Source organism: Nerophis lumbriciformis, linkage group LG09, assembly GCF_033978685.3.
Source record: "Nerophis lumbriciformis linkage group LG09, RoL_Nlum_v2.1, whole genome shotgun sequence".
Lineage (NCBI taxonomy): Eukaryota > Metazoa > Chordata > Actinopteri > Syngnathiformes > Syngnathidae > Nerophis > Nerophis lumbriciformis.
The window spans coordinates 50892413-50909428 of NC_084556.2; the positions used below are offsets into that span (position 1 = coordinate 50892413).

The window sequence follows — 17016 nt, forward strand, 5'->3', positions numbered from 1 at the left end:
CCAATAATGCCATTTTTTGTGGTGCCCTTTATTTAGAAAAGTATGCAAATACGTTTTCTTACCGGTATCAAAATATTAGTATCGGGACAACACTAATTTAAACTATTTTTTTCCCTAAAATACGCTTTGAGACTGTAAAATGTGTTTTTATCCGATTACTCAGTTATTGAACAAACTAATCGATAGATTTCTCAATTACTAAAATAAATTATGTAATGCTTTTCAGGATGTTTGCTCACCTTTGTTTACCACAGTGTCCATAAAAATTACATGCACATGCGTCATGGATAATTATGCAAATTACATTATGATGATATATCCCCCCACCTGCAACCCACAGCCACTGATAGATTGCAGTTCTATGGGAAGCACTGCCCAGGCTACATAACTTGTGTGCATTGCAAAAACTGAAATCTAAGTAAGATTAAATATCTCAAATAAGTGTGATATTTGCTTATTTTCTGTCTGATAAGATCATTCTTCTCACTTAGCAGATTTTATGTTAGAATGTTTTACTTGTTTTAAGTGTTTTGCTCCTAAATTATCACAGTAAGATATTACAGCTTGTTGCTGAGATGTTATGACTTACGTATATTAAGTAAAACATGCTTGAAACTAGAATATCAACTGTTGCAAAGCTGTGTCATCAACACTCACAAGTATAAAACTACTTTTTTAAAGTAATAATTTATTATTTCAAGCATGAAAAAAAAAAAAAGTCATGACTTTGACACAATTGTGTCTCATAATTAAAACGGATGACGGCCAAATGGACTTTACTGTTTTATTTTCAATGAAACAATAGAAAATACGCAATCATAAAGTAGTACACTTGGCACAGTACAGTAAACTGACAGTTAATATTTAAACATTTAACATTTCTAACAATTTTGAACAGAAATAGTTCATGCACATTCAGATAAATTCTTAAAAATTACAATTAAAAAAATGTTGGCCGGGGGCCGGGCTGTATATATGCGCACTAATTGACTGAAAGAGCACGTACTTGGCGCGATGATGTCATGTTATCCATGGAAAAATGCATTTTTAGACCATATGATTTGCCCGAGCGGCTAGGACAGGGGTCGGCAACCCAAAACGTTGAAAGAGCCACATTGGACCAATAATACAAAAAAAAAATCTGTCTGGAGCCGCAAAAAACAAAAAGCCTTTTATAAGTGATATAATGAAGGCAACACATGATGTAAGTGTCTATATTAGCTAAATTAGCCTACTATCAAAATGACTATGTGTCGGAGGCTGACACAAATCTTTGCTGACAGGAATTTTGACATCGGAAAACATTAATCAAATGCAGGCTTCTTAGGAGAGATAATTCCTGGAAATGACTGGCTCAGAATGGCCAAAGGTATAGATGTGTGTGTCCAAGTTAAAGGAAATGGCGGGCTGTCTTCTTCTAATGGATTTATAACAATCTATGCAAGCTGAGTTACGTTTGCTGTGGTCTGGAACAACATGGCACACAAACAACTATCAGAAATGCAGCCAATATTACATACAGATACTGTGTCATGAGAAATGTAGATATAAAGTGCATACACAGAGGACATAGGGAATTAAATGAGCTCAAATATACTTACAAGTGAGGCATAATGATGCAATACGTACATAAAGCTAGCCTAAATAGCATGTTAGCATCGATTAGCTCGCAGTCACGACCAAATATGCTTGATAAGCGCTCCACGCAAGTCAATAACATCAACGAAGTTCACCTTTGTGCATTCACGCACAGCATAAAACATTTGGTGGACAAAATGAGACAAAGAATGGGTGGCATAAAACACGTCTTTCTCTGGCATCGTTGAAGAAAGTTATACATGTAAACCAACTACGGTGAGTTCAAGGATCACCACAATTAGTATTAGACAAAACGGCGCTCGCCAAATACTCTCATCAGAGAAGCATGTTTACTAAAAACAATGGGATTTGTAACAATTAGGGAGGTTTGTGTCATGTTGTCCTCTTATAGAAACCCTATTAAAACAAAAATATATCTCCCCCCTACCCCCATCTTTTTCTTTTTTCATACATTTTTGAAAAAGTTCCAGGGAGCCACTAGGGCGGCACTAAAGAGCCGCATGTGGCTCTGGAGCCGCAGGTTGCAGACCCCTGGGCTAGGAGACCCCGAGAGTAACAAGTGGTTGCCTTGTTGCCTTTCCATTAAGAAAAAAAAAAAAGTTTTTAGTATAAGTTTGCTGGTTTCAAGAAATGTAATGCCGAGCACTAGAGATGCGCGGTTTGCGGGCAAAACCGCGGAGTCCGCGGATTATCCGCGGATCGGGCAGATAAAATTTAAAAAAATTAGATTTTATCCGCGGGTCGGGTCGGGTCGGGTCGGGTCGGGTCTGGCGGTTGAAATAAAAAAAAATTAGATTTTAAATAGATTCAGGCGGGTGGCAGTTAAACCAATTCAGAAATATATATACATAGTTAAATGTTGTTACCCACATACGAAAAACGAGCAGGCACCTGCTGCATATGCCACAACAGAAGGAAAAAAAAAAAAGAGATGGACACTTTTACGGAGCGGAGAAGGCCCCCGACGCCTCGCCGGGGTCCGGGACCGAGGCCCCTTCCCCCGAGAGGGCCCCACCGGGAGCCGTAGCTGAGGCGATCCGTGAGAAGGGCCCGACGCACGTCCAGGGTCACCACCGCGCCCACCGCACCGACACCCCGCCTCGTCCGCCTTCGCCGCGGCCGGCATCACGCGCAGCAGGTAAGCAGCTTACCTGCCCGCCACCCCCGGGGGCTCGTAACAGGGGTCACTCCGCGCGCTCCGCCCGCGCAGCTTACCTGCCCGCCACCCTTGTTGCCGGGGGCGCGTAACAGGGGTCACTCCGCGCACAGTGCGCTCACGAAAGGGGTGGGGCTCACCCTGGTTGATATAGACAGCAGCTAGGACGGCGGCCATGGAAGTCGGAACCCGCTAAGGAGTGTGTAACAACCCACCTGCCGAATCAACTAGCCCTGAAAATGGATGGCGCTGGAGCGTCGGGCCCATATACCTGGCCGTCGCCGGCAGCGAGACGCGCTTGGAGGTGCGCTCAGCGCGGCTCCCATATGATTGCGCACTGGTGTGCGTCTGGGTCGTGACAGCGTGGCACGCGAATGTCTGTGCTGCATTGGATCAGTCTCCTTTCTTTAACAGGCAAAAGCTTTATAACCTCACTAATGCCTTGCATCGTCTATATTAGATATATAACAACGGGCGGGTGCGGGCGGATGGCGGGCGGATGCGGTTCTGATCAAATGTTAGATCGGGTGGATTGCAGATGGTTGACGACTTTCTGATGCGGTTGCGGATGAAATAATTGCCTATCCGCGCATCTCTACCGAGCACATATCATTATATCAAGATAATGGCACTAGCATTTACTTCATTTAAGAATATCTTTCAACATATTGAGCAAAATTTTTTCTACCAAGAAAAGTGCACTTGTTATTAGTGAGAATATACTTATTTTAAGCTATTTTTGGGTTCATTGAGGTTAGCTAATTTTACTTGTTTTGGAAAGTCTTGACAAGCCAAATTTTCTTGTTCTATTGGCAGATAATTTTGCTTATTTCAAATAAAATACCCCTAATTTTTGTAATTTTTTTTCTTGTTTTTGAACACTGACTTTTTGCAGTGTAGTGTGTGTCCTAGTATTGATTTTTTGTTTGAAGTCTATTTCTCACAGAATGTTATTCAAAGCGCTGACACTTTGTTGTCCTGCAGACGTGGTGGAGCGTCTGGTCAACGAGCTCGGTGCTCTGCTGAAGATGTTGGATCATGAGAGCGTCAGCCCCGCCACCGCAGACAAGATGGCGTCCGTACGCAACATCCTGGACGCGCTGTCGGGTCAGTTGAATCATTTCCTACAGGTTCTGATATAGGAAGTAGACGCTCACCAGGGACGGGTCATCAAAACCAGGGAGCAAAGACATAACAGATGCGCACTCATGTCACATGACGACGAGGGAGTCCGAGACAGAGGGACGCATCAAGCTGACGACTCATAAAAAAAGAAAGATACTTGAGAATGTCAGAGGGATTCTCTCTCGCAGATTACATTTTCCTTTAGTGATGAAGACGACGTGCAGGAAACCCACAATAATGCGTGTCCTTGGCCATATTTAGACATATGTATGTGTTTAGAGAAAACAACGCCCAAAACCTTAGTTTTTAGTTGTCTATACCAAAATCATAACTGCTCTCTTCATCTAAGACGTCCGACACAAATTTTAGGAACACATATTAAAGTGAGTTGAGTTTGTGACAAGTTTTACTGAACATAACCATTACCTACTGTTCCCAAACAACACACAAGTCATTGTTTGTTTGTTTTCGGTCAAGATATAGATAGATGCTGTTTTTTTATTTTACTGGAGGCAGAGAAAGTGAATAACATTAAAGGGGTGGGCCAAAGAAAAGGCAAATTAAAATAAATATATACATACATATATGTATATGTATAAATATGCATATATATGTGTATGTTTATATATATGTATGTTTGTGTATATATATATATATATTTATATATATATATATATATATATATATATAATAAAAAATATGTATATATATATATATTTGTAAATATATATATATATATATATATATATATATATATATGTATATATATATATATATATATATATATATATATATATATATATATATACACACACACACACATATCATATAATAATGTGTATAGTCAAGGTTTCTGTGGTTTATCTGTTATACAGAGCTCAATACCGGGGTAGAGCAGAATATACGCTAGGTCAGGAAAAAACACAAGCTATTTCATCCCTACAAGCCTGTTTCGCAGGTTTCCCTGCCCTTCAGGGGATTTTAAAACCCCTTCTTTTTGGGATGAAACAGCCACACAGAGGCTATTTCCCTGCTCTTCAGGGGATTTTAAAAGAGCAGGGAAACCTGCGAAACAGGCTTGTAGGGATGAAGTAGCCTCTGTTTTTTCCTGACCTAACGTATATATATAATGTGTATATGTATATGTATATATATGTAGATCTATATATGTACATATATATGTGTGTATATATATATATACAGTATATACAGTATATGTATGTGTATATATGTATCTAAATATGTATATACATGTATGTATGTGTATATATATGTATGTATATATACTGTATATGTATATATATATGTATCTATATTTGTATATATATATATGTTTAAATTGTGTGTATGTATATACGTATGTATATGTGTATATATATTTACATGTATAAGTATATGCATGTATATATATGTATATATATATATATATATATATATATATATATATTTGATGTAGTAAGCTACTTTTGCCGTGTAGCTTATATGTTTAAATTGTGTGTATGTATATACGTATGTATATGTGTATATATATCTACATGTATATGTATATGCACGTATATATATATATATATATATATATATTTATATGTATATATTTATATGTATATGCATGTGTATATATATATATATATATATATATATATATATATATATATATATATATATATATATATATATATATATATATATATATATATATATATATATACATAGCTCGCCCATCACTGAAGCTCACGTGTGCTTCATGGTCTCCTCCCCCTCCACAGTCAGCGGATCCGATGTCTACATGAACAGCTGTCTCTATGGCAACGGCACCAGCTTCGTCGAGTCTCTGTTCGACCACTTTGGTGAGTCCATACAGTGTCCGCCCCGAGGTCCGCGAAAGGTCCTGACGACGACATGTTTGTTGTCCCAGCAGACTGTGATCTGCAGGCGCTCAGCACCTCCCCTGTCCAGCAGAGAGAGCCCACCGAGGAAGAGGAGGAGACGCCCCCTAACAAATCGGTAAGTGTCACACTTCTTCGTTTGTCAGGCGTGCGCTCACACCTTCATGTCGTGTCCTCAGATGCCCACTGACACGCCCCCGCCACTGCCTGCCACGCCCCTCCCTGAGGACTACTACGAGGAGGCGGTTCCTCTTCACTCGGGCTCCGCCCCCCAATACTTCACCACCAACATGGACCGTGGGTTCCCCTAACACACACACACACACCTGACTGCTTGTTATTTAAATGTTTACCTTAGTTTGAAGCAAAGGTGGTAATACTCATCGCCACCTTTGGCGAGGCCTGTTTTCAAGCCGGCACTTCCCCGGTTAACACGTCACCTTTTATTGACCGTTTTGAAGCCCAAATACCTTCATATTGCGCTTCTCGCACACTTTTTATTAACCAGTAGAATTGCCGGGTTTTTTTTTTGCCATTCTCATACCTGCCAACTACTCCGGTTTTCCCGTAATTAGTACGGTTTTCATCAACCTATTCCGGGTTACGGTTGCAGTGATAAAAAATACGGTTTTTCATTAATTTAAAAAAAAAAAGGGTGAAAACTACGCAAATTGCACCTTGTGCAGACAAGATTTTTCGATCAGACACGGAGGAATTAGCGATGTAAAAGACCACGTTGGGACAAAAAAACACAAGTCTAATGCCGTTGCTAGCGATACAAGTGGAAAACTTTCAACATTTTTCGTCGCCCAAACAGATTCTTTGGATGTGATAAATGCCGAAGTTTTATTTACGGAGGCTATAATTGAGCATGGACTTCCAATCGCACTGGCTGATCTCATGGGACAGTTAAATGTTTGTAATGCAACCTTTAAAAATCATTACGCGGTGATCGCGGTCCCAAAAATAAACTTTTCTTGCATGATAATGTCCAGAAAAACTCACTTTATATTACTATAGAGTCCTTTTAACGAATGAGTTTGATGGTTTATCACAAACCTTAAATGAAAGAAGTCCTTTGTTCTCCTGCACCAGGCATGCGCTTTGGCCTTGCTTCGTGTTTGGTGCGCAATCCTGTCGGCTGTATTTCACAGCACGTCTTTGACAACTTGAAGTGGCATAAAACATTTAAAACAAAGGGGTTATAGAAACAATCACTTTCAGTGTTTTATGCCACTTCAAGTTGTCAAAGACGGTATGCTGGTGCCCGACTGCCACAAGTGGAACAAACATTTGAAACAAAGGGGTTATAGGAACAATCACTTTCAGTGTTTTATGCCACTTCAAGTAAACTTATCATAAAGTTACCATATCATTTTTGCAGTATGATCAATCTGATAGAATACATTTGGATTTTAGCCACAAAAAGGTAATGACACCAATGTTATCTATTGGAATTGTTTAGTACTGTTAAAAGTGTTTATACTATTTATGCTTTCAAGTCCAAGTTGAAGAAATCTTGTTAAATGTTGACAGCATAACTACCAAAATACAGAAGTATGTCCTTAATATTTTTGCAGTGCTATTTCTGTTGAAAAGTTCAAATGATTACATTAGAGATGTGATGTGCCACTTTTCAAGTGTCTGATGGCTTAAATTAATTTTCATGAATTTTTCATATTTTGAATTCTTTTGAAAGGCTTACAAAAAAACTACATTTGAATTGTAATTCCATGCTATTGACAGGACTATTAATTTTAATGAAGTTAGCTTACCATGTTTACAGTATGATAATTGTGATAGAAATGTGAATTTTAGGCACAGAATATTTTTTACAATTGAACAAGGCAGTAGATTATACAAGCTTGGACAGAAAGTTAATAATGACACCAATTTTTGTTTTAATGGAATTGTTTAGTACTGTTTTACCATTTGTTTACTGTAAAAAGTGTTTATACTGTTTATACTTTCAATTAACAAATTGAAGTCTTGTGAAAGGTTGACAGGATAACTGGCATTATCTGTCAAAATAATTTCAAACTATTGAAGTTAGCTTACAGAATAAACATGTCAATCAACCCATATGATTTTTGCTGTAATATTTTTGTTTTGAAAAGTCACTGTGACTGATAGAAAAGTGATGGTTTTAGCAACATTTTAACCTGTCTGAATGCTAATAATCATTTTGCGTCGGGGGGCGAAGCCCTGAACCCTCCACCAGGACTTTGTCCTGGACCTACCGGGGCCTGCGGCCCTTGGACCCTGGCTACTAGGTTTTTCTGATTTCAAAAGTTGGCAGGTATGCATTCTTCCTCTCTACACTGTTTCTGCTTGTATGCGCTCTCTGCTCTGTGTGCGCGTTTTGGCACACTCAACAACATGCGCCTCGGCTCTGTACGTTTTTCAAAGTCAGTATAGTATTGTTTTTAATTAATTAGTACCGCGGTACTGTATTAGTACCGGTATAGCGTACAAGCCTAAGTCACAGTGTAATGTAAAATTGTCTGCATTGTCTTTTTCTCCAGCAGCTTCCAGGAACTCCGAGGAAGACGCCTACTATGAAGATGCAGACAACAACTACCCCACCACCAGGATCAACGGGCCTCCCAAAAACTCCTGTCAGTCCGCCCACAATCCCCCCGACGCCTTCCGGGAAGACTGACTTGTGTTCTTCCTGTGCACAGATAACGACTCCGACGCTCTGAGCAGCTCCTACGAGTCGTACGAGGAGGAGGAAGAGGAGGCCAAAGGACAGGGTCCTCCTCAGAGATGGGCCGCGGACGGGAGTCCGGAAGGCCCCGTCCAGGACTGCAGGATTTGCGCTTTCCTGATGCGGAAGAAGCGCTTCGGCCAGTGGTCCAAACAGCTGGTGGTGGTCCGAGACAGCAAACTGCAGGTGAGAGACCCCATTCCTGGCCATACAATGACTTGTTGTCCTGGCTTGACTCTGTGTGTGTGTGTGTGTGTGTGTGTGTGTGTGTGTGTGTGTGTGTGTGTGTGTGTGTGTGTGTGTGTGTGTGTGTGTCTGTGTGTGTAGTGCTACAAAAGCATCAAGGAGAGCACCCCCCACACAGAGCTCCCTCTCAACCTGTGCAACGTCATTTACGTCTACAAGGAGGGTCGCAAGAAGAGACACGAGCTGCGCTTCTCTCTGCCGGGCGGAGAGGTTCTGGTTCTGGCTGTGCAGAGCAAGGAACAAGCCCAGAGATGGCTCAAAGTATGTCTGTGTGTGTGTGTGTGTGTGTGTGTGTGTGTGTGTGTGTGTGTGTGTGTGTGTTAGAGATGCGCAGATAGGCAATTATTTCATCTGCAACCGCATCAGAAAGTCGTCAACCATCCGCCATCCACCCGATCTAACATTTGATCAGAACCGCACCCGCCCGCACCCGCCCGTTGTTATATATCTAATATAGACGATGCAAGGCATTAGTGAGGTTATAAAGCTTTTGCCTGTTAAAGAAAGGAGACTGATCCAATGCAGCACAGACATTCGCGTGCCACGCTGTCACGACCCAGACGCACACCAGTGCGCAATCATATGGGAGCCGCGCTGAGCGCACCTCCAAGCGCGTCTCGCTGCCGGCGACGGCCGGGTATGGGCCCGACGCTCCAGCGCCATCCATTTTCAGGGCTAGTTGATTCGGCAGGTGGGTTGTTACACACTCCTTAGCGGGTTCCAACTTCCATGGCCACCGTCCTGCTGTCTATATCAACCAGGGTGAGCCCCACCCCTTTCGTGAGCGCACTGCGCGCGGAGTGACCCCTGTTACGCGCCCCCGGCAACAGGGGTGGCGGGCAGGTAAGCTGCACGGGCGGAGCGCGCGGAGTGACCCCTGTTACGAGCCCCCGGCCACGGGGGTGGCGGGCAGGTAAGCTGCTTACCTGCTGCGCGTGACGCCGGCCGCGGCGAAGGCGGACGAGGCGGGGTGTCAGTGCGGTGGGCGCGGTGGTGACCCTGGACGTGCGTCGGGCCCTTCTCGCGGATCGCCTCAGCTACGGCTCCCGGTGGGGCCCTCTCGGGGGAAGGGGCCTCGGTCCCGGACCCCGGCGAGGCGTCCCTTCTCCGCTCCGTAAAAGTGTCCATCTCTTTTTTTTTTTTTTCTTCTGTTGTGGCATATGCAGCAGGTGCCTGCTCGTTTTTCGTATGTGGGTAACAACATTTAACTATGTATATATATTTTCGAATTGGTTTAACTGCCACCCGCCTGAATCTATTTAAAATCTTTTTTTTTTTTTTTTTCAACCGCCCGACCCGACCCGCGGATAAAATCTAATTTTTTTAAATTTCATCCGCCCGATCCGCGGATAATCCGCGGACTCCGCGGTTGTGCCTGCAAACCGCGCATCTCTAGTGTGTGTGTTTGGACGACTGGATGTTGTTGTCATCTGTTGTTGTTGTTGTTGTTTGCGTGTGCAGGTCGTGCAAGACGTCGGCAGCCATTGTGGCAACATGGACGGCCTGAGCGGATCCATCTCTCCCGTAGTCCACAGGAAGGTGGAGCTGGACAAGGTGCCTACACACTAGGGCAGTGTTTTTCAACCACTGTGCCGCGCGCGGCACACCGGTGTGCCGTGAGATAATAATAATAATAATAATAATAGATTTTATTTGTAAAAAGCTCTTTATATTGAGTAAACAATCTCAAAGTGCTACAGTGTATTAAAAAATTAAAATAAAAAGATAATAAAGAAATAAATAAAAATAAAAACTAGAACAGCCAAATAGCTATAACTAGTATGCATATATCTAAAAAAAAAGGCTTTTTTTTTAAAAGAAGGCCTTTTAAGCCTTTTTTTAAATGCATCCACAGTCTGCGGTGCCCTCAGGGGGTCAGGGAGAGCGTTCCACAGACTGGGAGCGGCGGAGCAGAAAGCCCGGTCTCCCATTGTTTGTAGCTTTGTCCTCGGAGGTTGGAGGAGGTTAGCCTGTCCGGAGCGGAGGTGTCGTGAGATTACCGCATTTTTCGGAGTATAAGTCGCACCGGAGTATAAGTCACACCTGCCGAAAATGCATAATAAAAAAAGGAAAAAAACATATATAAGTCGTACTGGAGCCCGGCCAAAAATAAGGTATCTAATTTCACCTATTTGGGTTAAAAATATTTTTTGCAAACCAGTAATTATAGTCTGCAAATGATGTGTTGTTGTTGTTGAGTGTCGGTGCTGTCTAGAGCTCGGCAGAGTAACCGTGTAATACTCTTCCATATCAGTAGGTGGCAGCCGGTAGCTAATTGCTTTGGAGATGTCGGAAACAGCGGGAGGCAGCGTGCAGGTAAAAAAGGTGTCTAATGTTTAAACCAAAAATAAACAAAAGGTGAGTGCTCCTAAGAAAAGGCATTGAAGCTTAGGGAAGGCTGTGCAGAACAAAACTAAAACTGAACTGGCTACAAAGTAAACAAAAACAGAATGCTGGACGACAGCAAAGACTGTGGAGCAAAAACAATGTACATCCGAACATGACATGACAATCAACAATGTCCCCACAAAAAAGGATAAAAACAACTGAAATATTCTTGATTGCTTAAACAAAGTAGATGCGGGAAATATCGCTCAAAAGAAGACATTCTGAAAATATAATTATCGAAAAGGCCTCATCAATAATAACTGAACTCAATAGAGGAAGTAAGGCATGTGATGTTCACGTAACCGCGGACAGAGTCACAAAATTGGCCAATAAAACGGAATCCGCTAATAAATGAAAAAGATTATAAAGGAAATTGACATAAATGTGAGTGGAATGCTGTCATTGTGAGCAGAAAGAACATTTATTTGGGGAACTAATGAGTCTCGTAGCGTTCATTAACCCCAGACACACTTAAACGCCGGCCGCCCTGAACTATACAATGTCCAGACAGCCACTTGAAATAGCGACTAAACTACGACCCTAAAGCTAGCAGGAACTATCCATACACACACACAAGTAGTGCTGGGCCAACAATAGGATATCAATATACATCGCCATAGAAACATAGTCGATATCAATATAAAATGTGTTCGAGAAAATATTCGATACACATTTAAGACTATAAAACGGGGACCCATTACCTCACTGCTTGGCACTCAGCCTCAAGGCTTGGAATTGGGGGTTAAATCACCAAAAATTATACCCGGGCGCGGCCACCGCTGCTGCTCACTGCTCCCCTCACCTCCCAGGGGGTGATCAAGGGTGATGGGTCAAATGCAGAGAATAATTTTGCCACACCTAGTGTGTGTGTGTGTGACAATCATTGGTACTTTAACTTGAACTTTATATTTATTGGTCGGAATAAACCAGAACAACAACTCACTTACCCACCCTTCACAATAATAGCGCGGTGCGCCACATCCAGTCTAACTGCGCTAACAAAATAAAGGCTTCCAAAAAGGACCTCACACAAGCATAATGCACTCGTAGCACTTATTGATACGTTTACACAATTTTTATGGTTTGACCTAAAGTACTGTATTTTTCATAAGTCGCTCCTGTCAGTGCTTGGTCCCGAGAGTTTGCTTTTCCGGGATGCAACGGAAAGTTGGCACGGGCGAGACGGGAATTAAGGTAAATTTTTTTATTGAAACACTAGAACTAACTATAAATACAAAAAAAGGATCAAACAAAAAGCGCGCACAGTGGCGGAGAATAAACTATGAACAATTAAACAAAAACATTAACTGTGGCTTGATAAACAAAAACTTACTTGGCATGGAACCGGCATGAAAAAAGAGCAGCAAGGATCATAAGGGTGTGCAGAAGCATATATGGGGTGTGAGGTCGTCAGAAAGACAAACTGAAAAACACTGAACTTAAATACTACAGACATGATTAACAAAAACAGGTGCGTGACTCAAGACGTGAAACAGGTGCATGACGTGACAGGTGAAAACTAATGGGTTGCTATGGTGACAATCAAGAGTGCACAATGAGTCCAAACGTGGAACAGGTGAAACTAATGGGTAATCATGCAAACAAGACAAGGGAGTGAAAAGCCAGAAACCAAAGATTCCTATAACTAAACAAAAACATGACTTAAAACAAAAACATGATTACACAGACATGACAGCTCCGGAGTATAAGTCGCAACGGCCGAAAATGCATAATAAAGAAGGAAAAAAACATATATAAGTCGCACTGGAGTATAAGTCGCATTTTTTGGGGACATTTATTTGATAAAAGCCAACACCAAGAATAGACGTGCTATACATTTACCAAACAATCTGTCACTCCTAATCGCTAAATCCCATGAAATCTTATACCAGGCATGTGATTTTTCCGTCTAAAGTCGGAATTCCGTCTTTTTTAATCTCGGGGGAAAAAAAAAAAAATCTCCCGTTTTTCCTCTTTTTTTTTTCGACCCTAAATCAAGATTCGAGACGTAGTTTATATTACGCCGTAGTTGATTGGTCGATATGTTCCTTGTGACCAATCAGGACATCTGTTATGAACAGAGGTGGGTAGTAACGCGCTACATTTACTCCGTTACATCTACTTGAGTAACTTTTGGGATAAATTGTACTTCTAAGAGTAGTTTTAATGCAACATACTTTTACTTTTACTTGAGTATATTTATAGAGAAGAAACGCTACTTTTACTCCGCTACTTTTACTCCGCTACTTTTATCTACATTCAGCTCGCTACTCGCTACTAATTTTTATCGATCTGTTAATGCACGCTTTGTTTGTTTTGGTTTGTCAGACAGACCTTCATAGTGCCTGCGTTTCAACAAATACAGTCACTGGTGACGTTCACTCCGTTCCACCAATCAGATGCAGTCACTGGTGACGTTGGACCAATCAAACAGAGCCAGGCGGTCACATGACCTGACTTAAACAAGTTGAAAAACGTATTCGGGTCTTACCATTTAGTGGTCAATTGTACGGAATATGTACTTCACTGTGCAACCTACTAATAAAAGTTCCAATCAATCAATCAAAAATGTGAAGGAAAAAAGACCCTTTTTTTTACATTTCAACCGTAAGTGCCGCTCCATCGCGCATGCGCTTTCAAAATAAGAGTCTCCGAAAGCCAGCGCAAACAAGCTAGCAAGCTACGGAGTTTGCCGCCAATGTATTTCTTGTAAGGTGTATAAAAACAAATATGGAAGCTGGACAAATAAGATGCCAAAAACCAACCACTTTCATGTGGTATTGGACAGAAAGGAGGACTTTTTTTCTCCTCCATTCGAAAATGCGGACGTTATCAGCACCACTGTCTGATTCCTATCAATGCAAGTCATCACAATCAGGTAATACACCAACTTATATTCTTGTCTTCATGAAAGAAAGGAATCTATATGTGTTAAACATGCTTGTATTATTTTTAAACACCTTTAACTTGTTAACAATATTAACTATATGTGTTAAACATGCTTGTATTATCTTTAAACACCTTTAAGTTGTTAACAATATTAACTATATGTGTTAAACATGCTTGTATTGTCATTAAACACCTTTAACTTGTTAACAATATTAACTATATGTATTAAACATACTTGTATTATCATTAAACACCTTTAATTTATTAACAATATGTGTTAAACATGCTTGTATTATCTTTAAACACCTTTAACTTGTTAACAATATTAACTATATGTATTAAACATACTTGTATTATCATTAAACACCTTTAATTTATTAACGATATTAACTATATGTGTTAAACATGCTTGCATTATCATTAAACACCTTTAACTTGTTAACAAAAACATATATTTCATAAATAAGTAAATATAAATTAGATATATGAATGAGGTAGATCCCCACGACTTGATCAATTGAAAAGTAGCTCGCATGCAGAAAAAGTGTGAGCACCCCTGAGTTACACCCATCTGAACAGGTCAGCCACCTGTTTAAAGCCCGATCACAGTTGAAATCTTGAAATGAAGGGCCTTTAATGGCCAAAACATTAACCTGGACAACATTTTAACAGCTGGTTGGCTCAGATTTTATTCTTTTCATTGCATTCACATGCTGCAGTGGACAGTGGACAATTTAGCTTCATTATTAATGCAGTATCTGAAGCACCGTCTCCACGTGTGTTTATTGACAACAGGGTTATAACCTGGACACGTTAGCTCGTCGGTATGGTAACACGTGACGTGACAACAGCGGCGGTGTTAATGAAGCAGCGTCAGGCTGCTCACCGTGAGTGAAACGCTCGGTGAAATCGCGGATTAACGTTAAATATATGACGAGCCGCGAGCGATGCAGCTATAACTTATCTACCTACAACCTATATTACCCTCGTATTTTGATCCGGTCGGTCCGTTCTTTTACTCCGCCGTCTTCTTCTTCTTCTTCTTCTTCTGGCCCACCAGGTGAATTAAGTGCTATTGGCGGAGTTACCGCCACCTACTGCACCGGAGTTGTAACTACAAGGTACATTCACAGACAGAGTCCCATTGCTTTTATGAGCGGTCGAGCGAGTCAAAAGCCGAAAAATCCATTTGTGGCGCACGTAATTCTTTCGTGGCGGGCCGCCACAAATAAATGAATGTGTGGGAAACACTGGAAGTGAACTGAAGTAATGTGGTAATACTGTAAATAAACTGTAGATAATAACACTGATCAATGTGACCCTTGTGGATGTGAAATGAACACAAAATGTAAATATTAGTGACTAAATACTGTTGGGACTGAACCATATACAGTGATTCATTAGGATAATTGGGTTATGTATGTCCTATTAATGATGTTTTCATGTCTTTAAACACTAAAATATTTTCTTCAAATGGTGCTGTCTTTGTTAATTTTAGCATTGGTGAAAAACCAGGAGCTTCGGGGGGCGTCGCCCCCCTTGCCCCCCCACCAGGTCCCCCAGACCCCCGGAAATGTTTTCAGTCTTTTTCATTGTGGTCAAATCACATGCCTGTTATACGTCTAGTCTCTTACGTGAATGAGCTAAATAATATTATTTGATATTTTAGGGTAATGTGTTAACAATTTCACACATAAGTCGCTCCTGAGTATAAGTCGCACCCCCGGCCAAACTATGAAAAAAAACTGCGACTTCCATCCATCCATCCATCCATCTTCTTCCGCTTATCCGAGGTCGGGTCGCGGGGGCAGCAGCCTAAGCAGGGAAGCCCAGACTTCCCTCTCCCCAGCCACTTCGTCCAGCTCCTCCCGGGGGATCCCGAGGCGTTCCCAGGCCAGCCGGGAGACATAGTCTTCCCAACGTGTCCTGGGTCTTCCTCGTGGCCTCCTACCGGTCGGACATGCCCTAAACACTTCCTTAGGGAGGCGCTCGGATGGCATCCTGACCGGATGCCCGAACCACCTCATCTGGCTCCTCTCCATGTGGAGGAGCAGCGGCTTTACTTTGAGCTCCCCCGGATGACAGAGCTTCTCACCCTATCTCTAAGGGAGAGCCCCGCCACCCGGCGGAGGAAACTCATTTCGGCCGCTTGTACCCGTGATCTTGTCCTTTCGGTCATAACCCAAAGCTCATGACCATAGGTGAGGATGGGAACGTAGATCGACCGGTAAATTGAGAGCTTTGCCTTCCGGCTCAGCTCTTTCTTCACCACAACGGATCGATACAGCGTCCGCATTACTGAAGACGCCGCACCGATCCGCCTGTCGATCTCACGATCCACTCTTCCCTCACTCGTGAACAAGACTCCGAGGTACTTGAACTCCTCCACTTGGGGCAAGATCTCCTCCCCAACCCGGAGATGGCACTCCACCCTTTTCCGGGCGAGAACCATGGACTCGGACTTGGAGGTGCTGATTCTCATCCCAGTCGCTTCACACTCAGCTGCGAACCGATCCAGTGAGAGCTGAAGATCCTGGCCAGATGAAGCCATCAGGACCAAATCATCTGCAAAAAGCAGAGACCTAATCCTGCAGCCACCAAACCGGATCCCCTCAATGCCTTGACTGCACCTAGAAATTCTGTCCATAAAAGTTATGAACAGAATCGGTGACAAAGGGCAGCCTTGGCGGAGTCCAACCCTCACCGGAAACGTGTCCGACTTACTGCCGGCAATGCGAACCAAGCTCTGACACTGATCATACAGGGAGCGGACCGCCACAATCAGACAGTCCGAAACCCCATACTCTCTGAGCACTCCCCACAGGACTTCCCGAGGGACACGGTCGAATGCCTTCTCCAAGTCCACAAAGCACATGTAGACTGGTTGGGCAAACTCCCATGCACCCTCAAGGACCCTGCCGAGAGTATAGAGCTGGTCCACAGTTCCACGACCAGGACGAAAACCACACTGTTCCTCCTGAATCCGAGGTTCGACTATCCGGCGTAGCCTCCTCTCC

At 42.4% G+C, this 17016-nt stretch overlaps 1 protein-coding gene across 7 annotated transcripts in view; it reads left to right on the forward strand.

Annotated features, from left to right (window-relative positions):
• LOC133607880 (actin filament-associated protein 1-like 1) overlaps nucleotides 1-17016 on the forward strand; it is a 77751-nt gene that overhangs the window by 13845 nt on the left and 46890 nt on the right. For 2 of the 7 annotated variants that reach the window (XM_061962922.2, XM_061962926.2), the window contains exons 2-9: nucleotides 3740-3862; nucleotides 5647-5727; nucleotides 5796-5884; nucleotides 5946-6063; nucleotides 8292-8384; nucleotides 8451-8662; nucleotides 8804-8983; nucleotides 10184-10276. In XM_061962922.2, coding sequence (XP_061818906.1) covers nucleotides 3740-3862; nucleotides 5647-5727; nucleotides 5796-5884; nucleotides 5946-6063; nucleotides 8292-8384; nucleotides 8451-8662; nucleotides 8804-8983; nucleotides 10184-10276 — 989 coding nt within the window. The remainder of the gene's footprint in view (nucleotides 1-3739; nucleotides 3863-5646; nucleotides 5728-5795; nucleotides 5885-5945; nucleotides 6064-8291; nucleotides 8385-8450; nucleotides 8663-8803; nucleotides 8984-10183; nucleotides 10277-17016) is intronic. The other 5 variants (XM_061962924.2, XM_061962930.2, XM_061962927.2 and 2 more) reach the window with 3 other exon arrangements.